Source organism: Lissotriton helveticus, chromosome 10 (genome assembly GCF_964261635.1).
Source record: "Lissotriton helveticus chromosome 10, aLisHel1.1, whole genome shotgun sequence".
Classification (NCBI taxonomy): Eukaryota; Metazoa; Chordata; class Amphibia; order Caudata; family Salamandridae; genus Lissotriton; species Lissotriton helveticus.
This window is the reverse complement of record NC_136071.1, coordinates 1175956693-1175982348: the sequence shown is the minus strand read 5'-3', so window position 1 is coordinate 1175982348 and position 25656 is coordinate 1175956693. Positions and strand designations below refer to the sequence as shown.

The window sequence follows — 25656 nt, the reverse complement described above, 5'->3', positions numbered from 1 at the left end:
TCCACACACGCACGCTCACACACATACACAGCCCGCCGCCGCGCGCGCGCACACACACATGTGCCCCGCCCTCGCAGCCCAACCTACAAGGCGAAGCCCCACTCACCGGCTTCCTTGGTGCAGCGGCTCTCACCAGCAGCAGGACTCTTCCTCCCTTCTTCGGCACCGGGGCGCAGGGTAGGATCCTGCCTGCTCCGGTGCTCTAAACAATCGCGGCTCTTCCGTGGGAGGCGGGGTAGGCTCCCGCCCTCCTACTTCCTGTTTCCGGTTGTCCCGGCCGGCCTGCCTGACTTCCTGGTCGCAGGCCGGCGGCGCGAGCTTTCGACGGACTGCAGCTCTCGCGTTAATTTTGTAACCAGAGGCCCCAGAGAAGGCGGATGCATGGAGTTCCATGATGAGACTATTGTAAGAAGTATGTCATTTGAATAAAGTATTATCTTGAGGTTGCGGGCTGGAATGTCAATGCCTTGTATTTTGTCTGAGCAGCGTATTGCAATCTTGAGTGGTTCCAGGGCCAATATAAAGAGTAGTGTTGACAGTGGGCATCCTTGTCTCGTCCTGCTATAGGTATCACATTTGCGAAAGTTATAACTATTAGCATTGTAAATGACAAAGCTATTAATTTAGCTATTTAAAAAAAAACCAAATAAAAACTTAGCCATTACCATTCCAATAGCTAAAACTTTCCTAATGCGAGACCTATTGCATTGCAAATGCTTGTTGAATTACGTGTGCCACAAAGCACCAGTTACTGCTGGACCCAAAAAAACACCTTTTATGCGCCGATGCGCTCGCTTTCATCAGGGCTGCGTCACGCAAGTGCCCGCGCAGTGAGTGACACCGTAGTCAGTCCGGGCCCAGGGCCTGGAGAAGGCTGACGCCCCTCGGAGCCCAGGCCAGCTGCCCGCTGACCCGCATCCCCTGCAGGCCTCAAGCGGCTTGTTTTACTCTCAAGGTTTCCTGGAAGTCTCCTCACGAAGCCTTCAGAGTAAATGAAACAAAAGAGATGTTTATCTAAACCGGTTTCTTGGCACGCAGCCAGCTGTGAACGAGTTCACACCTGGGCAGAGTGCGCGCATGTGCACTGGGGCGGCCAGTTTACTGTGGTTTCCCTTATTCGAGTAGTCTGACCAGTGGCCTGTTTGTATATGCGCGCCTCCCTTTGCTTGATATTGTTCGAGAATTGTTGTTAATAATTTTGTTCTGTGTAGCGCTTTCTATAGCAGTCTTCAGAATTCATGGAGCTGTAAACAGGCCTTGCTAGTTCCCAGTTAGATTTCTAGTTCCACTAATGCAGAAGTGTTGCAGGGGTTGGGACGTCACACTGACATTAAGGCGCACTGGGTGCCATGATGCTTGAATGTCCTTAGAGGTCGGGTGGCCAGCTTTCCATTATCACTTCACAGGACACTGCGCAGTGGACACGGTCCTCGCATGCGCCATCATCAGACATGGTTGTTGGGCAGTGGGGCGACTGAGTCACGTAGCACATTTTTTGGGTTTCATTCTAAACCCCACTTACTCCCCAAAAAATCCAATCTTCATTATAACTCGGCCAGTTATTGAGCTCATCAAGTGAGATTACTCTATGTGCTGTATTTGGGGTCTAACCCCTTTACCACCCCCTGGAGTAAGCCCCGACTGCTCACGATCGCATCTTTTGAGAAACAAGTTTAGAACACAAACCGCTCTGGTATCCAAATGGAACAAAAGTCATTTTTTAATTTCAAAGTATTTTATTACATTTTATACATACAGTTATCATCGCTTTACCACTACAGGGTAACAGCCCAAACTGGCTGTCCTTGCCAAGGATACAGGTAAGTGGTATACATGTTTGGCTGTCCCCCTTTCCACTGTCTTTCTAGAAGAATAAGAGTGGACGAATGGGGAAAGAAAGAATTGAAGAGAGAATGGAGGAGATAGTATACAAGAAGATTACCTCAGTCATGGGTCTGCCCTGGGCCTGTGGGGATATGCTTTGTGGGCACGCGCCCTTCTTCAGCTGAGTTCACAGGGGTTCATAGGGATCCAGGTACTCGTACAGTGATGCCCACATGCCCCTGGTTGCTGGTCTCCAGTGTGCGGTCCGCAGGGCGGTACTTTCAGCGCATCGGAGGCACGTCACCCAATTGAGCCATCCTTTGAATGTCGCATTAGCTGTATCCTTCCATTTGGAAAGTACCATTTTCACTGCCGAGGTCAGAAGGAGATCCAACAGGTCCCTGTCGTGCTGTGAATCTAGCTCCGCGGTCATAAACGTGGTGGCAAGGGTAAAAAGCTTAGAAACACTTGTGTTAAATGTCCGTTGCTATCGCATATATGGCCCAGTATCCACCACCGCCAGTGGGTGCGTTTTAGCCATGGAACCCCGATACTTGATGTCTAATCTCAGCTTTACCACTTCTCCTAAATATGCTGGAAATGAACCCCGTGTCCTAAAGCTGGACAAGGCCCACAATGCACTGATACTTCCCTGGTAAGGGCATCCCCTGGCCCTGCCATCAGAATCACTGAATCCTCAGCTGAAGACTTGTTGGAAGCATAGAACCAGAGGACACTGGTTTCAATCCCGGCCTCCCTTTGGCCATATTCTGATGTGCCTGAAAACTAGCCCTGTAAGTGGAGTGCCCACCATCAATTCTATGTGTCACCTTAAGGCAGGGGTCTCCAAAGTCGGTCCTGGAGGGCCGGATCCATGCCAGATTTTTAAGATCACTACATTTATCTAAATGGGGGTCTTGCATTTTAATCAAAGCTCCTGCACTCAGACATTCATTCTCACATCTCTTTCGAGGTTGATTTCTTTAATTACTCTCCGCACACAGGTTGCATGAAGCTACGCTGATCCCGAGGTTTGTTTCAGGATTTCAAACTTCTGATACCACGCAGGGAATATGCTTCAGAGGGCCGGCAAAAGAAAGAAATACCCCATCATCAGTGGAGCCTACAGATGCAGAAAAAGCTTTTGATCGTGTTGATTGAATCTTTACATCTAACATGCTTCTACATTATTTTTTCCTTTATACGAGGACTCGTTAGTTTCATGGGTTACTTGTTAAAGCCACGGCACATGGGTATGCTCTTCAGCGCATGTGCATTGGATGGGGGGAGGGTTGTGTGCGCTGTGTCAGCTCCTGTATGCACTCCTGTATGCACTCCTGTTCTCATAGAACCATTAATGCAGGGAGTCGGTGGCAATATCCTGGGGGTCTGGTTCGGGGACGCAATGTACCAACCAACCTTGTTTGCAAGTGATGTGTTTTGTCAGGAGGATTGCGGCGTTACACTCCGTACTGATGTTTTCTAAGAAGAGTCGTGGCGATTAGTCGCGGTCACCCTTCAGGCCAGAGTGGCTGCCATGTTGGAATGGAACATTTAAACTGGATACTGGTGTCGACTGAGTGAACATGCTGTTTTAATGTCTCCAAAGTATTAATTTCCTTTTACCTGCCATTGGGCTACTTATTTAATTGTTTGTTTTCTCTTTTATGTTGTTGTCTTCTAATATGTCCCATATGAGATCTAATTTGGAAGTTATTTTGTGCCCTGGTCAATCTCCTGATCTCACTCAGGATCTCGGTGTGCCAACAAAGGAGGCACTTAAATACCGGCGGATCCCCTCTGCCCATATTGTGCGCACTTTTATTTAGCCCCAGCCCTTCTCCGTCTCCACGCAGTGAAAATGTGGGGCAAAAATAAGTTGGAAGCGTAGAGTTCTCTCTCTGTGATGAATCTCAGACACTCATCAATAATCACAGACCCTGGTAGGCACCAATCACACACCACGTTCCAGTGATTTAAATAAAACCAATATTCCACAGACACCGCTAGCCTGAGGCAGGCGGTGATGTATGGCGAGCAGGAATACAAAATATGTTGATGCATGACTTTGTTTTCTTGCAATTGCTTAGCACATTTGGCAAATGGTTCTAACTTCACTTTTGTGTTCCCTTCGCAGATCATTCAGAGCAGCAAAGCCTTGATCGAGACCGCCGACGCCATCTACGAGAAGATCGCGCTGTGCCAGAAAGCGGGTGAGTGGTGTATGGATGGCTGTGGTTCGGCGACTAATGGACAGAGGCTGATCAATCAGGGAAGATACCATCAGGTTGTCTATGTGAGCCCTTCACTGTCCTTCCAAACTCTGCAACGGTTTATATAACCAGCCCCCCCAGAAAGGAAGCGACCCCGGGGCCCTGAGCAGAACTACTCTTCTCCTCTTTCCAGCTATTGACCTTTGCCCTCACCTGTTCTTGCACATAGTTCCCATCCTGTCTGTCCACTGGACTTTCTTCTGGTATCTTTCCCTTTTCAATTGAGACCTAGCATTCTGACTGATGCCCGTTTAGCTATTGGGGTGATGGGCTGCCTGCGGATTCCCTCCTCGGACGTCACTACCCAGTCGGTCTTTGGGCAGACTTCTTTTCGTCTCTCCTGCCGTCTTTTCCTTCATCCTCCCACTTCACACTTCCCCCTTCCCCCCTCCTCTCTATTTGTCTCACCTTTCTTTCCTCTCCCAATTTTTTGCTTAATTTTTTACGTAATGTGTATTTGTTTTCTTTCTCTGTAACATTGTGTAGCCTAATGTAAAGTGCTCTGATAACTACGGGTCTAGCCAGCACTAGATATAACTCATAAATAACGTTCCTCTGAACTTCTGTTGGACCTTTGATGACGTCCCATGGGCGTCAAAACTGTTTGCTGATGCCCGATGGAGCTGTCATATGCAGCTAAAGAGGAGTCCGGCCCTGGTTTCACCCCCTCGGCCGTCACCTACCCAGCCGGACATCTGACATTGTTTTCCTCGTTTTACCCGTTGTGTATTTCTCTCCCTCAACCTTCTCCTCCCCATGTGACTCTTTGGTTTAAGTGATTTAATTATGTAACCTGTAACTCGCTGCAACTCATGTGAAGCGCTCTGATACCTCCGGGTCTATATAAAACTTAAAAAAAAACCAATTATATATCTGAAGTCAACATGGATGGATTCTCTGTTGGGATCTATACACCCGACAGCGAGGGGTCCATCATTGACAAGCCGCTAGCGCTTGTAGCCTCCCAAGCCATGAAGCTCTGGTCTGTTCTTTTGTCTTGATCAGAGGGTATTTTTTTGTTAACACAGATGGATTCTGTAGTGGTATGGGTACTCCTGCACCTCCAAGTTCCCAGAGTAAGTTTAACTTTTGTTTATGTCCAACACATTCATTTGTTAATGTCCAACATAGCATCTCAAGACTTTCTGTAGACCGACAATGCAGGCCTAGACCACCAGGCGCCGAGGTAAAGGTCAACGTCCTGTTGTGCTCACGGGTGTTGGGCACAATTGCATCCCAGGATGTTGGCGCTGCTTGAAGGCAATGTACTGGTGGCCGAGACATGTCAGTGGTTTGACGAGGAAACTTTCTACTTTATCTTGATCAGATGAAATGGAAATGAATTTATAGAGCGCACTATACCCCAAGGTGTCGAAACGCTTTGCAAGGCAGTCTTTAGTAGTCTATAGTTGTTCAGAAGTTGACTAGGGGGTCCGAGAAGGAGAAAAGCCACATTTTCAGATGTTTTTTGAAAACCGCAAATGAGTCCAGCCCACAGATGTGAGCGGGCAAGGTATTCCACAGTTTGGTAGTGGCCACCGAAATGGAGCGACCGGCCCATCTGGCCTTCCGAAATCTGGGAATTATTGCCTTGTTATGGAAGGAGATCTAAGGATCCTGCTAGGAGTGGACCAGCGAAAGAGCGAGTTAAGTTGGCTGGGTCATTCCTTAAACATATTAAAGCATTTCTCCTGTGGACCTGACTGAGGAATGGCTGCTTCTTTTCCAGATGCATCTCATTATACAGAGTGGGACGGTCCCTGTAGGAAATGTCTTGAGTAAACTGTGATTCTGCTTCCAAGACATCTTGTAACACCTTGCCTGCCGCGCCGATTCTCCCTCGGTGCTGAACATTCCAATCGCAGGTGTGGTCATGATGGAACGGTTCCGTCATGAGCACAGCGCGACCGATGCTCATGACGGAACCGTTCCGTCATGAGCATCGAAGGGGTTAAGACTTGCCAAAGGCAGCGTTTGAGACCCTGCACCCTGCGTACTGCCTAACAACCCCTATACGTGTCTACATCTGCTTAGACTTACCTCTCATCGCTCAGGTCTTACAAGCTCTACAGGTGCAGAGGTGTGGACGTGTTTGTGCACCAACAACTCTTCGTCCCGAAGGGAGCAGCCAGGGACGACAAGGCAGACCTTGTTTCTCGCCATACCTCGTAGGCGTGGTGTCTCAACGAGTGCAAGTGGGACTGTTACGGTGCCTCTTGTCACTCTGTTGTTACAAGGTTTTTGGTGCCTGGGTAGGCATGGTGCAAGTGCAGAATCTCCTTTAACCCCTACCGCGCTACCGCGTTTTCCCGCTGTGCGCTAAAATGTAAAAATGGCTTGTTTATGACAAAGCCAGCTCGTCATCCGCGTAGCGCAGGTAACGCCCATGACGAGCTGGCTTTGTCATCAGCACTGAAGGGGTTAATCACCCCTATCTAACCTCTTCAGATAGGTTCTGCCCCATGCCTACTAAACCATCTACTGTTGGCTACACTGGAGAGGAAGAGGAGGGACAGATGCTTGTCTCGCAACCGCTGCACCGCGGAAGGATGTGGAGGGATGGAGACGAGTGGAAATGCCATGGCTGGCCCAGGGATATTGAGCAGCACCCCAACCTTATTGGAATCACTCTGGGATGTTTCTGCAGGCCCTTGAATGAATGACCACCATCTGTCATGTCATGTGTTAGGTCATGGGCACAGCATTGGCAGAGGGTTGACATGGTTTTAAAGATAACTATATCTAGTACTTTTTAAAGCTTTGAGTTGTAACCAGAAGACACCCTTCAGCTGAAGCTTTATAAGGAATCTCAAGGATTTTATTGGATTGATTAGTAACTGATCTTACTGCAAAGTCATAAATGTTTTATAGTTTTGAATTATTTACTTCAGTAACTGCCCAAAGGATTCCTGTTTCTCTACAACCGGCCTCTTACTCTCTAAAGTTTCAAAATTGTTACTCCTCCCTCCAACCTCACACCCTCTAAAAATTGAAAAATTCGAGAATAAAAATACTTGAAAATTGGGAAAAACAGGGAAGAAAGGAGTCTGGTAAACGGAAAATAATACAGAAATAGAAATGTGGAAGATGAGCAAAAAAGGGCGTTGTGGCTCCCGGGTAAGACAAAAAGGGAGAAAAGAAAAATTGCACAAAACAACCTGAAGGAGAATGAGGGAATTATGGGATACAGGAAAACAAGCATTGACAAAGCCAGTAGGTCTTGCCTTAAGTGCGAGAGAGAGGAACGTGGAGTGCAGAAGGGAAAGGGAAGCATACATGCTAGAGGGGAATCTGGAGCTATTGGGGGGGAAGTATGGGGCGAAGGGAGAAGCAGACACGGAGGGGAGTAAGTGAGAAGCACACAGACGGGAGAGCAACACGAGGTACAGAGGGGGGAGGAAGAGCGGTATACCAGGGAGCCCACTGGAAAACACAAGCACTCTCATGGAGTGACTAATCCCGAAAAATAGTCTTTCAAAAGTGATCAGTGGAAGGACACAAGTAATGTATTCATGCTCCAGGTGAGGGAGAAACAAAAGAAGAGGAGGTAAAGTCAACTCAAGCAAATGAATAGAAAATAAGTAACTGAGAGTGACAATAAAAACACCCAATGGTAAGCAGTGTGCGGGTTTTAAGCCTAGAGTAAGATGACAAGAGGTATTTTCGCAGCAGACAGCTTGTGCTGTCGTGTAGGCGAGGCCTACAAAGGAAGACTAGCGAAGAGAAAAAAAGATTGTATGAGTGAGAATTGGAAAAAAAAAACATAAAATAAAAAGGGAAAGGGAAAAAAAAGGACTACAAGGGTGATAAACTCGAAGACATTAAAAAAACTACGTGCAGAAAGCAGCACATAAAAATAGATTTTAAAAATGCACTAAAATTTGGGAAGAGTGAGAAGTAATTTTTAAGTAATAAGGTGCCTTCCTGGGATCATTTAACTTCGATCGTTAAGGACCAAAGGCAGGTGGCCATGTTGGCTTTATGATGAATTCCTACAGCTTTGTCATGCAAGATAAAAATGTGAATAGTACAATGTATATTTTTAGTTTTTTAAATGGCTGCTTGCAATCTTGCAACAGAGGCGGGGCATCGGCTCTTAGTGCGTACTGATAAAATATTCAAATCTGAAGACATTATGATGATGCTACCAACGTGTATTTAATGTCTGAGATGACACTTAATAGCTTGTGAACCCCCATGCCTATTACTTCTTTATTTTGTGTTTATTTTAAAATAAGAACTTGGTTAAAATGCTGAGAGGTGCACAGCACTTTGAGGGTATACTTCCTGCTCTGTAAATCATTCTTATATTGAGATGAAGGAATCCCAGGGAAAGAATGGTGTAGAAGGTATATTAACCATTCATTGGTAACTAGAAATGGTAGAGTTACTCTTACCCACTATAAATACATACACACGACATACATGAGCCCGCGACTGATGGGGAGAACACTTGCACGCATCAGTATTTTCTGCCCCAGATGTGAAAGGGGCATCAGCACATATTACATGGTGGACCGGCGAGGGAGTATAGCAGTGTTGTGGCGGTTGTCGAAACTGGTTAACACGTCACTGTCGCCAACCCTGAAATTATATTTACTGGGTATGGTGCACATAGGAAAGAGGAAAACAATTGGCAAAAATAACAGAATTGGGTTTGACCTTGGAAAAGGCCAGAAATGCTATGTTCTGGTATAAACAGCAGTACCTACGTTGAAGTTGTGGGAGCTATATATGGGTAAATGTATTACCGCTGAGTGCAGAATCAGAAAGCGCCAATTCAAAAGGGGATGCATTGCGTGGGAGATGGTACTGACTAACTTGGAGATATCTTCTGATGAGGATGATACGTAGTACATGGCCCTTCGGTTATCGACATATGTTCCATATAATCGAAGATAAATGGATTCATTGATCACACATTGGGTGAAAGACTTACTAATGTTTCCTTGTGGTGTATTGCTTTGGTCCATGATGTTGAATGTGGGATGGTGTGTTGTGTCTGGTGCTGATTGCGTTCTAGCGGGTTATTGTCTTGATTCATTTCCTTTTTGTGTTTTTTTTAATCTAGTTAAGAATCTTCTGTAAAATGTTTTCTTGCAATGCAGACTTACAATACTTACAAGCGATCTTCCAAGCACTGGTCAGTTGATTAAACGAAGCAAAAGGTACAGCAACAGTACGTTTGATGTTGCTGTTCAACTAAGATGGCGGCATTTGTTGTCAATGGGCGCATGGGTCACTGGCGGAACGCTGCTGATACATTGTCATGTTCTGTGAATGTTATTTGCTAAGAGGTGTATATTCTGTTAGAAAAGTCAGGGTAATGTGTTGGCTGTGTGATTGAAGTCTATTTTAGGTATGTGATGTGATTGTTTAAAAGTTTGTCCCCTCAGTGTTTAAAAATGTCTCTCTGTTTGTAAACAGAAGCAGGACCATATGGTTTACTTCCGCCCACATCTTCAGATGTTTCTTCATTGTTCTCTCATTGGAGAAATGTGTTAATTGTTTCCCAAACGCCTTTCTCAGCACTTACTCTTTTTTTAAATGTATTTTTAATAAGATTTGGGTATGTTCCTTTCAAGTTTCACGCAGTCTTTCGTATAGAGTTATACCCACAACATTGTGCCCCTCCCAGATGTAATTCTTGCTTAGATTTGCAATGCCTGCTAGTTGGTTAATCACCCCCAGAGTACACACTGCTCACAATATGTTGAATTTTGAACCGCCTGTGTATATTTTGTTATAAATGTACTTATTTGAGATAGAAAAATGAAAAGTATGAGGTTTACGTTGTTAGTGTGTGTCTTACTTGAAGTTTCATTTGATTACAGTTTGGTACCTTTTAATGTAGTTAGTAAATTCCCCAACAAGTCTGTGACGTGAATTTTAAGAGTAGCCGGATTCTGTAAAGAAAAGTAAATTTTTCTTCCTAATCCCATGCTGTAAAAGATTTGGACACTTCAGGTAACGCTGTAGTACGTGTATGAAGCGGGTGTAAGTCTTGCCGACGTACCCCAAATTTGTGGAGGTTCCATTGCTCATGAGCTGGGTCTCACCGACCCACCTCATGTGAATCCTGATTCGTGATTCTAGGTCGGCTTTGAACTTTCAGATTCATTTTCTGTAGAAAAGAACTTGTGTTTTGGGCAGTTTTAAAAAAGATCCTTTCAATGGCGGAGACTCCCCCATCTGCACCCTTTTATTCTTTTGACTCACCCCTTCCATTTCCCCCTTCGTCGCTGTTGTTCTGTGTCTGTCTTAACTTCTCTCCATTGACTATCTCCATGGCAGGGTATGCTCAGACGTGAGTCCCTTGCTCGCTTGGCCACTGGATTCAAGATAGCCGGGCTGATGAGGATTATGAATCTGACCGGTCCCAGGATGCTTGTTTCCGGTCCAGGGAAGACATGGCTTGGCAGTTCGGGCTGGACTGTTCCCATGAGGCACATGGTCAGACTGATTTGCATATGGCCATGTCTGAACTGGGGTGGCAGAGTGGGCTAAAGAATGATGATGGATTAAACCCAGATCAGTTGACTGGGGGTGAGTGTTTGATTTGCTCAAACGCTCCGTCCATCATCCCCTTTTGTATCGCTTATCTCCATTCCACAACAACTTCTTGTTTGTACATTGTCTTTCTGATTTGGTTTTTTTTCTCCCTCTACTCTCACCTTGTCCATTCCACGTCGCTTTCATTTGGGGCTTACCTGGAGCTCCCTTCAGTTTCTTCTTCTGTCCAGCTACGCGGGTTGCAATGATAATGATAAATCAACTACAACGCAGTGAAATAGATTTGTTTTTGTTGTGTAATTTATTTTTTCCTTATGACATTTTAATAGAGTTTTCAGTTTTTTTTTTCCTTTTTGCTTTGTCCCCCGAACCTGGTATTGGATTTCAGTTATATGCCTATTTTTTCGTCAATTCACTTTTTTAAAATTTTTACTTTCAAGACCCATTCTCCAGAAATGTCATTCACGAAAAGGGGATTTCTCTGAAATCTTTCTTGAAAATAGTAAATTATTTTTTTCGGCAGTCTAACAATCCTGCGGAACACGCCACAATCTAGTCACAAATATTCTTGTCATTGATGTGCCATGTAATTGACCGCAGAATTCTTGGAGTATGTTTGGTCTAAACTCTAGAATGTAATTTAATGCTCCATGTAGGCGGCTACATATCGAAAATGTCATTACGTACTGCCACTTTAAGTCAACTTTGAAGGTTTGCCTTATGGGGTGTGACCTATACCAAGGAGAAATGTACACTCAAACATGGCCGAATTAATGGAGATATAGTTCCAAAGTTGGCCAAAAGGGCTAAATAAAAAGGAGTATTCTGAAATAACTAAAAATAAATATAACTGTTCGCAAGGAATAAAACACAAATCCAGTTTCCAGCTATTAAAAGACGTCTCCGTTTTCCATTTGCAATACTTAATTTCAGAAGCTTATCAAGTTTATATCTAGCAGTTTCAGGGTCTAGTCCTGGGCAAAGGCAGACTTATAGGACCTTTTCAATGCACAGAAACAAATCACAGTTTTCTTCACCGAGTCCTCTGCCCCTGGAACGCTCTAACAATAGTTGTTCTAGAGGGTTTGAGGACCTATGCTTGGTCCTTTGACCTACTGTGACGTCATTAAATGTATGGCCCCTAAAACAAAGGACTAACGTTCTTAGACGAAATGAACAATGGGTCACTGTCGCGACTGGGCACACCAAAACATTTAAACCTATCCAAAATGGTCGCTGATGTACAGTGTACTACAACACTGCCATGGACAGCTGATTCCAGTTCTGTTTAGCAGAGTGGGAATTCTCTGTTTTACATTTTTGTGGGTTTAGCAGGAAATGCAGCCAATAGTTGAAGTTGACTGACTGACCGCTCAAACAGCCCATAACATCTGGTGAGAGGGGTCTACCCCCCCTGACTGACGGCTCAAACAGCCAATGGCATCAGGTGAGAAGGGTCTACACCTCCTGACTGATACCTCATACAGCCAATAGCATCAGGTGAGAGGAGTCTACTCCTGACTGACCGCTCAAGCAGCCAATGGCATCATGTGAGAGGGGTCTACTCCTCCTGACTGACCCCTCAAACAGCCAATGGCATCAGGTGAGAGGGGTCTACTCCCCCTGACTGACACCTCATACAGCCAATGGCATCAGGTGAGAGGGGTCTACTCCTCCTGACTGATGCCTCATACAGCCAATGCATCAGGTGAGAGGGGTCTTCTCCTCCTGACTGACCGCTCAAGCAGCCAATGGCATCAGGTGAGAGGGGTCTACTCCCCCTGACTGACACCTCATACAGCCAATGGCATCATGTGAGAGGGGTCTACTCCTCCTGACTGATGCCTCATACAGCCAATGGCATCAGGTGAGAGGGGTCTACTCCCCCTGACTGACACCTCATACAGCCAATGGCATCAGGTGAGAGGGGTCTACTCCTCCTGACTGACCCCTCAAACAGCCAATGGCATCAGGTGAGAGGGGTCTACTCCCCCTGACTGACACCTCATACAGCCAAAGGCATCAGGTGAGAGGGGTCTACTCCTCCTGACTGACACCTCATACAGCCAATGGCATCATGTGAGAGGGGTCTACTCCTCCTGACTGATGCCTCATACAGCCAATGGCATCAGGTGAGAGGGGTCTACTCCCCCTGACTGACACCTCATACAGCCAATGGCATCAGGTGAGAGGGGTCTACTCCTCCTGACTGACCCCTCAAACAGCCAATGGCATCAGGTGAGAGGGGTCTACTCCCCCTGACTGACACCTCATACAGCCAATGGCATCAGGTGAGAGGGGTCTACTCCTCCTGACTGACACCTCATACAGCCAATGGCATCAGGTGAGAGGGGTCTACTCCTCCTGACTGACCCCTCAAACAGCCAATGGCATCAGGTGAGAGGGGTCTACTCCCCCTGACTGACCGCTCAAGCAGCCAATGGCATCAGGTGGGAGGGGTCTACTCCCCCTGACTGACCCCTCAAACAGCCAATGCATCAGGTGAGAGGGGTCTTCTCCTCCTGACTGACCGCTCAAGCAGCCAATGGCATCATGTGAGAGGGGTCTACTCCTCCTGACTGACACCTCATACAGCCAATGGCATCAGGTGAGAGGGGTCTACTCCTCCTGACTGACCCCTCAAACAGCCAATGGCATCAGGTGAGAGGGGTCTACTCCCCCTGACTGACACCTCATACAGCCAATGGCATCAGGTGAGAGGGGTCTACTCCTCCTGACTGATGCCTCATACAGCCAATGCATCAGGTGAGAGGGGTCTTCTCCTCCTGACTGACCGCTCAAGCAGCCAATGGCATCAGGTGAGAGGGGTCTACTCCTCCTGACTGACCCCTCAAACAGCCAATGGCATCAGGTGAGAGGGGTCTACTCCCCCTGACTGACCGCTCAAGCAGCCAATGGCATCAGGTGGGAGGGGTCTACTCCCCCTGACTGACCCCTCAAACAGCCAATGCATCAGGTGAGAGGGGTCTTCTCCTCCTGACTGACCGCTCAAGCAGCCAATGGCATCATGTGAGAGGGGTCTACTCCTCCTGACTGACCGATCAAGCAGCCAATGGCATCAGGTGAGAGGGGTCTACTCCTCCTGACTGACCCCTCAAACAGCCAATGGCATCAGGTGAGAGGGGTCTACTCCCCCTGACTGACACCTCATACAGCCAATGGCATCATGTGAGAGGGGTCTACTCCCCCTTATTGACACCTCATACAGCCAATGGCATCATGTGAGAGGGGTCTACTCCCCCTTATTGACACCTCATACAGCCAATGGCATCAGGTGAGAGGGGTCTACTCCTCCTGACTGACCCCTCAAACAGCCAATGGCATCAGGTGAGAGGGGTCTACTCCCCCTGACTAACCCCTCAAACAGCCAATGGCATCAGGTGAGAGGGGTCTACTCCTCCTGACTGACGGCTCAAACAGCCAATGGCATCAGGTGAGAGGGGTCTACTCCCCCTGACTGACACCTCATACAGCCAATGCATCAGGTGAGAGGGGTCTTCTCCTCCTGACTGACCGCTCAAGCAGCCAATGGCATCATGTGAGAGGGGTCTACTCCTCCTGACTGACACCTCATACAGCCAATGGCATCAGGTGAGAGGGGTCTACTCCCCCTGACTGACCCCTCAAACAGCCAATGGCATCAGATGAGAGGGGTCTACTCCTCCTGACTGAGCGCTCAAACAGCCAATGGCATCATGTGAGAGGGGTCTACTCCCCCTTATTGACACCTCATACAGCCAATGGCATCATGTGAGAGGGGTCTACTCCCCCTGATTGACACCTCATTCAGCCAATGCATCAGGTGAGAGGGGTCTTCTCCTCCTGACTGACCGCTCAAGCAGCCAATGGCATCATGTGAGAGGGGTCTACTCCCCCTGACTGACACCTCATACAGCCAATGGCATCAGGTGAGAGGGGTCTTCTCCCACTGACTGACCCCTCAAACAGCCAAAGGCATCAGGTGAGAGGGGTCTACTCCCCCTGACTGACCCCTCAAACAGCCAATGGCATCAGGTGAGAGGGGTCTACTCCCCCTGACTGACACCTCATACAGCCAAAGGCATCAGGTGAGAGGGGTCTACTCCCCCCTGACTGACCGCTCAAACAACCAATGGCCTCAGGTGAGAGGGGTCTTCTCCTCCTGACTGACCGCTCAAGCAGCCAATGGCATCAGGTGATAGGGGTCTACTCCTCCTGACTGACCGCTCAAACAGCCAATGGCATCAGGTGAGAGGGGCCTTCTTCTAACTGACACCTAATACAGCCAATGGCATCAGGTGAGAGGGGTCTTCTCCTCCTGACTGACACCTCATACATCTAATGGCATCAGGTGATAGGGGTCTACTCCTCCTGACTGACCGCTCAAACAGCCAATGGCATCAGGTGAGAGGGGCCTTCTTCTAACTGACACCTAATACAGCCAATGGCATCAGGTGAGAGGGGGCTACTCCTCCGGGCAGAACTATAGCCCAGCCTGTGTACATATGTATAAGAACTGGTAAAAGACGGTCTGGCAGACATGAAAGCTGTCTGTAGCCAGACCCAAAGATCATTCCTTTGGGGACCTGTGTCCATTTCTGTTTCCCAGGGGAAGCAGTCTTGGCTGGCGTCTCACGCCCCTTATCTCTGTGTTTTGTCATCACCGTGTTCCTAGAGCGCGCGGAGCTGTGGAGGCCTCTGTTGGTGTTATCACAACCCCCTGTGACGTGCTGTGCTGGGTGAAGCCAGAGGAAACACCCCCCACACCACCCCCACCCTCCGGAGGTGTCTGTCAGTCTCACCGTGGACCCCCCTGGGGAGCTGTTGTGATGAGCAGGGACAGGTGTGTCCCTCCCAGGCCAGGGTTCTCTGTGTGTCTGTCTGTCTGTCTGTGCCTGACTGCAGGGCTGGCCTTAGGCATGTGCAACTGCACAGGGCCACCAAACCCCAGGGGCCGCCACGCCAATATATATCCTTAATATAATAATCCTCTGAGGATGGATACATATTTGCGTGGCGGCCCCTGACAGGGATTTGGCAGCCTCCGGCTCTGTTCCAGTTCCAAACACCCTGACCCCGGTCCCCCCCCCTCTTCACTGGCCTCCGCGCCTGCGTTCCTCCTCTTCCGGGGCCCCCTACCTACGCTCCTTGCCCAGGGCCGCCATGAGCCTAGAGCCGCCCCTGCTGACTGTCAACCTGTCAGCTCAGGCTGGTACCAACGGAGAACCCCAGGTGCAAAGGACTGCTGAAGGCAGAAGTTAGCCCTCACTTCTGGGTGCAGTGAGTGTGCGGCCCTTGCAGCAAGTTGAGTGTCTGCTTTCTGTCCGTTCCGGACCCGAAGTCCGGAGACGTCAGTCCGATGGTTATGTGTGTCTGACCCCTAACTGTGAATCTTTAGACTTTGGGCCTTGTGTGCAGAGTTTAGCATTCACCAACCCTCTGATTTTGTAACTCAGAGGGTTGTGAGAGCTAAACCCCTTTTTAAAATGTACTAAGCCCATTTAAGGATTCGGAAAAGGTTTTCTGAATTGTTAAATGGATTTAAGAGACCACATTAGATCGGTATTTGGAAAGGGCGTGTTTAGGGCGTCCCTTCCAAATACTGATTTCTTATGGTATGTATTAAAGTTTTGTGACTAAAATCTGGTCCCAAAACATTCATATTTTACAGACAAAGGAGCTGGAAGCCCATTCGGAAGCACTGCCTACTCCTAAAAAGAAAGATTGTGAAATGTTTAATTTTTATTTTTTCAGTGCATCCAGGTTTCCTTCAATGAAAACGAGCTGCATTAAAAAAACACAAAAAAACAACCAGAGATCTTTAAAAGCAGTCGCTAACGAGGTGGTTTGCAGATCCCAGCACGCCACCATCTCTGTGATGGCAGCGAATCATAGTGAGAAGCAATTTGTGACCTACCTCATTAATATTCATAAAGTGGGTTGATTCTCACTACAATTCTCTATTCTGTGAACTGACTTATTAGTACATAGCTCAGTTTAAATCCTACAAATTCGTTCAGCAAAAGTTGGTCTGCAAATTAAGATCCCTTTTACCGAATGCATTTTTAGTACATCTGGCCCTATGTTTTTGTCTGGAATTTTACTGTCTGGGCTCAGGAAGGCTTGTCATGCAGTCCACCCACACCTCAAGGTATCCTTCCTGGCAGCCAGCCTTGTGCTAGTGTCTATCCGTCTTTTCGGGGTTTCTTGGGATTGCGTTTTCCCCCTGGTGTCTGTGTGCGGACATTTGCCACCCCGGCAGGATGCTCCACCGGGTCAGTGCTCACCTTCGACCCTGGGGCGGACTGGGAACCAAAACCGGCCCTGGCAAAGTGCTCGGCCGGCCCGCCCCACCCCACTCGGGGGGGAGGGGGGCGGGCGGGTTGGAGGTGCCGCCGCGCGCTTTGCTAGGGCCGGTTTTCAGCCGATTTTGTTGCAGGGCCGATTTTGCAGCTATGCTGCAAAAACAGCCCTTTAACCAAATCGGCCCCCAGGGGCTCAAAACCGACCCCCACCCTAGCAGCGCACCGGGGGATTGCCTGGTGCCCGCTATGGCCCGTCCGGGCCTGCTTCGTCCTCATTATGGCCACCCCTACGGTGGGATGCTTTAGAATGGTTTTACAGACTGCCCCGGATCCTAGTCCACCTCCCCGGTGTGTTTCGGAGCTTGTCTGTCCTGCTTCAGGGCAGATATTGGCACTAATATTATGATTTTCAAGGTGCACACCTTTGCCGTCTGTAAAGTGTCGCCTGGTCATGGGGCCGAGCTACTGATCGGTACTGCCCCTTCTGTAGCAAACTTTACCCTTCTGTTAAGTTGTCCTCTTTGAAAAACTGTGACTGTGTTTAAGATCCTACTTCTTAAGTGACCTGGTTGTGAGAGTCTGTTAATTACGTGACCTCCTTTTATTTCAGTTACCAGGTTTTCAAAAATAACATGCTTAGAAACAATCCAAAAACAGTGTAGAGGGCAGTATAAAAATAGGAATCCGTGATTTTAATGCACAAAATAGTGCATATACATAATCACACATGGTCATGTGTGTTGATACTTTGAGTTGTAGTAACAGATGTTGTACAACTCATTGGTTCGTGTTTCATTAGTTTGCTCACTCCACCAACCTCAGGAGGATATCTTTCCAGGAGCTGAACCCGCAGATTTCAGGCTGCAGCAGATCATTGCAAGACGCTGAACTCAGTAAGCCATGTGTTCATTGTAGATGTGAAGTTGGCCCTCAAATCTTGAGGCTTATATTATGGTTCTGTTTAGGTTATGTTATGTGTAGGTTATGTTATGTTTAGGTTAGGTTATGTTATGTTTATGTTATGGTTAATTTACGTTATGGTTAGATTATGTTATGGTTAGGTTATGTTATGGTTCGCTTTAGTTTATGTTATGTTTAGGTAATTTTATGTTATGTTTAGGATATGTTATGGTTAGGCTTAGGTTATGGTTAGGTTTAGGTTATGTTATGGTTAGGTTATGTTATGGTTAGGTTATGTTATGGTTATGTTATGGTTAGGTTATGTTATGGGTAGGTTATGTTATGGGTAGGTTATGTTATGGTTAGGTTATGTTATGTTATGGTTAGGTTATGTTATGATTGTTATGTTATGGTTAGTTTATGTTATGTTTGTTATGGTTATGTTATGTTTGTTATGGTTATGTTATGTTTGTTATGGTTATGTTATGTTTGTTATGTTTATGTTATGGTTAATTTATGTTATGGTTCGGTTATGTTATGGTTAGGTTATGTTATGGTTAGGTTTAGCTTATGTTTAGGTAATTTTACGTTTGTCATGTTTAGGTTATGTTGTGGTTGGGTTGTGTTATGATTAGGTTATGTTATCGTAATGTTTAGGGGATGTTGAGGTCATTTTATGTTTGTTATGGTTAGGTTTAGGTTATGTTATCGTAATGTTTAGGTTAAGGTTCTGTTATGGTTAGGTTTTCTTATGTTATGGTTAGGTTATCTTATGTTATCCAGATTTGTAGAGCGCAATATCGCCTGTGAGGGTATTGTGGCACTGAGTAGGTGCGAGTCTAGGCACACCTAGGGCCTAGAAGGACTACTTGAAAAGCCAGGTCTTCAGCTTCTTGCGAATTGAAGAAGTGAGGAGGAGGCTCTTATGCGTAGCTGCAGGGCGTTCCATGCTTTAGGAGCAGACTCGACCGCCAGATCTGGTTTTCGGTATGTGTGAGATTTGTGCAAGTAGGCGTCCGGATGAGCAGAGGTGTCTGGAAGGTTTGTGATACCAAATGCAATAGTTGAGGTATGCTGTGCCAGTGTTATGTAGTGCCGTGAACGTGTGGGTGAGGCGTTTGAATTGTGCTTGTTTATGAATAAGGAGCCAGTGGAGTTCCTTCGGGTTTGGTGTGAGGTGATGGGAGTGCGGCATGGGAGCTAGAGAGTGAGTCTGGCCACTGAGTTCTGAATGGTCGGCAGCCTTCTGGTTAGTTTTTTGCTTTGCCTGGCATAGGTGGTGGGCCTGTGGTCCAGCTTGCTAGTGACCAGGGTGTGTTATGTTTTTCCGGGTGCAGATTGGGAGCCATTTGAAAATCTTACTCCGCATCTTCAGGGTGTGGCAGCATGAGGCAGTGATGACATGGACTTGGGCGGTCATGTCGAGCTTCTGCCGATGATTATCCTGAGGTTCTTGACGCGAGTAATGGGAGTCGGTCCTAGCTCTGTTGGCTACTAGGCGGAGTCCCACGTGATGTGGTCTTACCAAAGATCATGATTTCGGTCTTGTCAGTGTTTAGCTTGAGACAGCTGGTGGCAGTGTAACCTGTGAATGGCTACATTTTCCACACAGATGGACTTCCATTAAATTATTTTGACTACCAGCAAACCAGTGATGGACAAACATGCTTTGTGAGATGTTCTGTCGAAATGCTGTGTTTTATGCAGCCTGGTATTCCTGTACTTGCACTTAGAGGGATTCCACAATACCAACTATTTCTGCAGTCCAGTACAATAAACAAAGCAGTGGCAAAGCTGTATACTGTTTGAACAGTATACAGCTTTGCCACAGCTTTGTTTATTGTATTGTATTTTAGGGAATATAATTGTTATATATATGATTTTTTTTTTTTTTTTTAATTTTTACACTGTTTTCACTTTTATGTATAAAGTACTAAATAAAATAATCATAAGATTTTTTTATAAAATTGTTTTTTGGATTGACTATGTTTGTTTGACATTGTTGACTTGAATCATGAGGCACATATTTTTGCATTTGCCCATTGTTTATCTGTATAGGGAGATACCTACATTGTGCCATAGGCTTTACAACAGACGTGCACCCCACCACCAAAAATCAACACTTCACAGTTATTAGTGCCAAGCGTGATCCATTTATCAAACATCCAGAGACGAATTTCCAAAATACAGACCGCATGCATCGCCATACATGTCAAGATCGCAAAGCAAGCCTGACATGCTCCAAGTAAAATAAACAAGTCTTGGCAAAAGAAATAGTTCTAGTGTGGACTGCCTTTCTGTGGCTTTTTAATGCTAGTTTTGCTTTGTCATGGTTTTTATAAAACTTTGTTTGAACAGCTGCTGGACTCTCAGTAAAATATATATTGGCTAAGAGCAAAAAGTTTCTTTGGATCTCCAAGAGTATGTTTATTTTTTTTTGCAGTTATATATATCGCGGATTTGGCCCAAGTGCATTGCAGCACTTTACATGAGCACCTGATAACATTACACTAGATCAGATTTTTTTAGACACAGGGAGGTTAAGTGACGCTGAACCAACGATAGTACTCAAACTTGGATCCCACGTTCCAAAGTCGGTTGTGCTGGCCATTAGGCCACGTCTCCTCCCATCCCCGCAATAGTGCACTGAAGAGAACTACTTTGTGAGCGGATGTGCTCTTTCTTAACAAACAGAATGCCTTCATTCACAGTGAAGTTGGGCAACGGTGAAAGGGGGGGGCCGACCCACTGGCCCATGCTGGATGCTGTAGTGGGGGGGGAGAATAATGTGAATGATACAATAACCGATCGATGGTCAAACGATGCTGGCTGACAGCCCTATAAATATATTCTATGAAAATTTTTAGTAAAAACACAATACCAAACCATACCAAACAAAGTGGATCCCTGATTGTGAGCAGTAGAATGATACAAGTCCTCCAATCAAAAGATTGATAAATAAGCTACGTTGCAGGGGAGCGACAAACTCAAAAAGACAAAGGACAGACGTCAAAGAATAAGCAAAGAATTTCAAATGAGATTGACAGGAAAGCCAAGCAATGATGAGCAATGGGCGGGCCCAAAGCCCGGCTAACTATTGGTATTGGACACAGGAAGTCCTTCAAGAAGCTCTTTGCGATAGACGAGACCTAAAAGTACCCTATGGCAGTAAGTAGCTCATCAGACTGGCTTTATTTACGCATCATGATTGGGAAAACCACTGTTCGTTGCTTGCCGTGCAGTCGGCATCTGTTGCCGGGAGGGCAGCCATTGTTTGCTTGTAGATGGGCTGCCATCATGTGCACCTGGCCGTGCGGCCTTTGGTTGCAAAAGAAAAAGTACTTTAAAAAAAATGACATGGAAAAACTAATAGCAGAGTTGCCGATCATAGTGACGTCTATGTGGGGCACCGTCAGTGCACCTCCCAACTGCTCCTTTCCTCTGCACCCGCGTCGGTAGTACGTCACGGGCACAGAGGCAACGTGTTTCCTTATATTCATGTAGCCTTAAGAAGTGGACAAGATATTTCAGATGTGGCCTCCAGGAGCAGACATGATATTCCAGGTTTGGCCTCCAGATGCAGAAATGATATCCCAGCTGTGGGCTCCAGAAGTGGACATGATATTCTAGGTGTGGCCTCCAGAAGCGGACAAGGTGTTCCAGGTATGGCCTCCAGAGGAGAGGATATTCCAGGTGTGGCCTCCAGAAGTAGACATGATATCCCAGGTCTGGCCTCCAGAGTGGACAAGGTATTCCAGGTGTGGCCTCCAGAAGTGGACAGGATATTCTAGGTGTGGCCTCCAGAAGTGGACAGGATATTCTAGGTGTGGCCTCCAGAAGCGGACAAGGTGTTCCAGGTATGGCCTCCAGAAGTAGACATGATATCCCAGGTCTGGCCTCCAGAGTGGACAAGGTATTCCAGGTGTGGCCTCCAGAAGTGGACAGGATATTCCAGGTGTGGCCTCCAGAAGTGGACAAGGTATTCCAGGTGTGGCCTCCAGAAGTAGACATGATATCCCAGGTCTGGCCTCCAGAGTGGACATGATATTCCAGGTGTGGCCTCCAGAAGTGGACAGGATATTCTAGGTGTGGCCTCCAGAAGCGTACAAGGTGTTCCAGTTCTGGCCTCCACAAGAGAGTATATTCCAGGTGTGGCCTCCAGATGCATACATGCTATCCCAGGTGTGCCCTCCAGAAGTGGAAAAGATATTCCAGGTGTGCCCTCCAGAAGTGGAAAAGATATTCCAGGTGTGGCCTCCAGAAGTGGGAAAGATATTCCAGGTGTGCCCTCCAGAAGTGGAAAAGATATTCCAGGTGTGCCCTCCAGAAGTGGAAAAGATATTCCAGGGTGGCCTCCAGAAGTGGAAAAGATATTCCAGGTGTGGCCTCCAGAAGTGGAAAAGATATTCCAGGTGTGCCCTCCAGAAGTGGAAAATATATTCCAGGTGTGGCCTCCAGATGCATACATGCTATCCCAGGTGTGCCCTCCAGAAGTGGAAACGATATTCCAGGTGTGCCCTCCAGAAGTGGAAACGATATTCCAGGTGTGGCCTCCAGAAGTGGAAAAGATATTCCAGGTGTGGCCTCCAGAAGTGGAAAAGATATTCCAGGTGTGGCCTCCAGAAGTGGAAAAGATATTCCAGGTGTGGCCTCCAGAAGTGGGCAGGATATTCCAGGTATGTCTCCAGAGGTGGACAGTACATTCCAGATGTGGCCTCCAGCAGCGGAGAGGATACTTTGTGCATCTCCCCTGGAACTGGCCTGAGATCCGGAGTTAGACCGGGTCCTCTACGTGTGGCCTTCGGAGCTGGACAGGAGGCACCCGATGAGGCTTCTGGCGCTGGAATAGATATTCCAGGTATGGCTCCAGAGGTGGACAGTATATTCCAGATGTGGCCTCCAGCAGCTGAGAGGATACTTTGTGTAGATCCCCTGGAACTGGCCTGAGATCCAAAGTTAGACCGGGTCCTCTACGTGTGGCCTTCGGAGCTGGACAGGAGGCACCCGATGAGGCTTCTGGCGCTGGAATAGATACTCCAGGCCTGGCCTCTGCTGCTGCGCAGGATAGTAAAGGTCTCCAGGCCAGGATTACTGAAGGGTTCAGTATCTGGTTCTAGACCACTCTTCGGATCTTGCGCCAGCAGTGTTCGTACGCAGCTGATGGCTCGGTGATGGACCTCGCCAGACGGTATCCTTCGTCGCAGACCTTCTCACAGTGGCAGTGCCTCCCTCAGAAGCTCCTCATGGGTCATTCCAGAGCCTCCGAGCTCCGCGTGGTAAGGCACGGAGTAGGCTGTGTTAACCTCTTGGGTGCCCATGGCGACCTCAACTCGTCATGCAGCACGGTGGCGCTGTGCTGAGGACGAGCTGAGCTCGTCATGACCGTTACGGAACGCCCATGCGGGTATAATTCCCCTGCTGTGCTGGGCGTTCCATTGGAACGGGCGTGGTCATGACGAGCCCAGCGCGTCATCCGCACAGCGCCACCGTGCTGCATGATGAGCCGAGCTTGTCATGAGCACTGCGGCACCGCGCTCGGCCCCCCTCGCCGCGGGGAAATTAGCCCCGCGGCGAAGGGGTTAAGTGCAGGTGGCGAAACGCCCTCCTAGAGTCCTTGGAGAATGGTGGTGTTTTGTAAAGTACCACCCACAATTTCTCAGCATCGCTCTCTAGCGCCAAGAAGGACATTGTATCATGACAGGTAAAAAATTATATATATATTTAATGATCTGGTAAACGAAACTTTCCCAAAGAAAAGAGAAGGAGCTCAAATCTCAAGTTGCTTAATTTAAATATTGTAAAAGTAACACGTTTTAAATCATTGTTTCAAGAATTTGTTTTAAGGTTTTTTGTGTATTTGATATGTTTATGCTGTTTATGATCATGCTATTGGTCGATTAATAAACTAACAAACAAATCAAAAAGTGAAGCTCCGAGAATGCTGGGAAGGATGTGGTCTGAGTGCCCAGAAGCGCTCCTCTGTCCATCTGGGGCGGACAGACCTTGGAAGGCGCCATCTGTCGTGTTTACTTCCGGGAATCTACTGAATTTAGCAGTCTTGGGTGAGCAGCCTGCGGGCGCCCTCTATCGCGACATATGGCTGCTTCCCCTGCAGGCGGGACGCGGCTTCGACGAAAGAGAAATGCGGGACTTTAAACACGCGACTGAACTGCGCAGGGTTAAAGAGCAAGCGAGTGCCCGGATGATGATACAAGGGAAGTGCGCAGGATCACACAGCTCAGGCGTAGCACCACGGTCGGGCTGCCCTCCAGGGCATGCTGGCAGTGCCAGGAGGGCTGTTTGATAGGCCAGTCTGTGGGCCGTTTTCAGGGGCTCGGGCACCGCTTTATTTAACTGGTGATTTCTTGATATTACAGCAAACATTGGCTGCTGCAAGCACACACGCATGCACTTTCACATAACTTTGCAATTTCAGAACTGCCCGATATTCTGCACACATGGCCACCTTTTTCATCTCTCTGAGCCACTAATGTATATGGGCCACTTTTATTTTGGTGCCCTGGCCTAGTTTATGTGCCAGCCCGACATATCGGTCCCGCCCAGCAGAGGAAGTAAAAGAATTGACCTAAGACAACCGGATATTGCGTTTGAGAAAAATAATTTTCATACCTCATTTATTACACCACAAGGTAGCATTAAAAACATTTTTGATTGCTCTCACACAATGTACGTCTTTTACATAAAATGCAAAAAGAGTCGCAGAAGTTGGAAGCTTGCATCCAGGGCAGTGGGTCGCGTTAACAGTCGGCAGGGCGCAGTGAAGCGGGTGCTCAAAGCAGCCCACGGCTTAAATGCCCCTTCCGTGCCCACCGCGCGCAGCGAGTGATGCACTGTTCAAGAAAATGCATAAAACGTGGCTTTTTTTGTGCAGGGCTAACTTTTGTCGTTCACCTTCCCACCTATGCCTTTCACGCCGGGACACTCCATGGAGTAGCTGTGCGCGCTATAAATTGCCTTCATCATCAGGCGACCCCCTGTCTCCTGGCAGCCAATTCGCGCCAAGCTTCCTGAACAAGTCATAAAACGCAAGTTTAAAAAAAAAAAAAGCAGCGAGGGGCAAATGCCATTGGTGTGCCCCTTCCTTGGGCAGGTGTCGGCGCCTCCTGGGGTCGAGGTACGCCATTTTGGCGATGTCCCCTTTCAGTAGCGGCCTGTGGAGGAAGTTCCGTGGGGCGGTGAGGTGGGGCGGGGGAGGGGCAGGGTGGGGTGTAGTAAACATGGATGAACGGAGGTAAGTAAACATTTAAATAAATAAAACGAAGTTCATTGCGCGCGCTGTATCGCAATAAACACCGGAATATGGATGAACGGAGGTAAGTAAACATTTAAATAAATAAAACTAATTTCATTGCGGGCGCTGCATCCCAAAATGCGATGCATCCATATTCTGGTGTTTATTACCCCCCATTCTGCTTCGCCGCCCCGCCCAATGGAACTCCCACTACGCGCCCTACTGTCCCCTTTAATCACTTTTCTTTTCAGCCTCTTCTGGTTGGTTACCTGGAATGAGGGCCGGCAGTCACTGGGGTAAAGTCTGTCTGGCGCCACGGGGTTCCAACCATAAGCATATCTGATGCAAGGAAGGTTACATGCAAAGTAACTATAACATGCATGTCTGATCACCGCTGATGGGGACATAATTACTGGCTTAATACAGCATCAAGACACCCTCGGGTATTCGCTGCGCTTAATAAATAACTGTAACATAACATCTCGGATAGAGACACGATTACAGCCCCAGTGACTGATGACGTGTGTAGCCCGACATTAGCTGATGTTAATAGATGTAAATTATTCATTTTTTGTTTATGAACTTTCTA

The 25656-nt window shown here is 47.4% G+C and overlaps 1 protein-coding gene across 1 annotated transcript in view; it reads left to right on the top strand.

The window, feature by feature from the left end:
• The window catches only part of PLCL2 (phospholipase C like 2), a 399007-nt gene that overhangs the window by 334365 nt on the left and 38986 nt on the right, over positions 1–25656 (top strand). The window contains exon 4 of the mRNA XM_078664019.1: positions 3962–4037. Coding sequence (XP_078520145.1) covers positions 3962–4037 — 76 coding nt within the window. The remainder of the gene's footprint in view (positions 1–3961; positions 4038–25656) is intronic.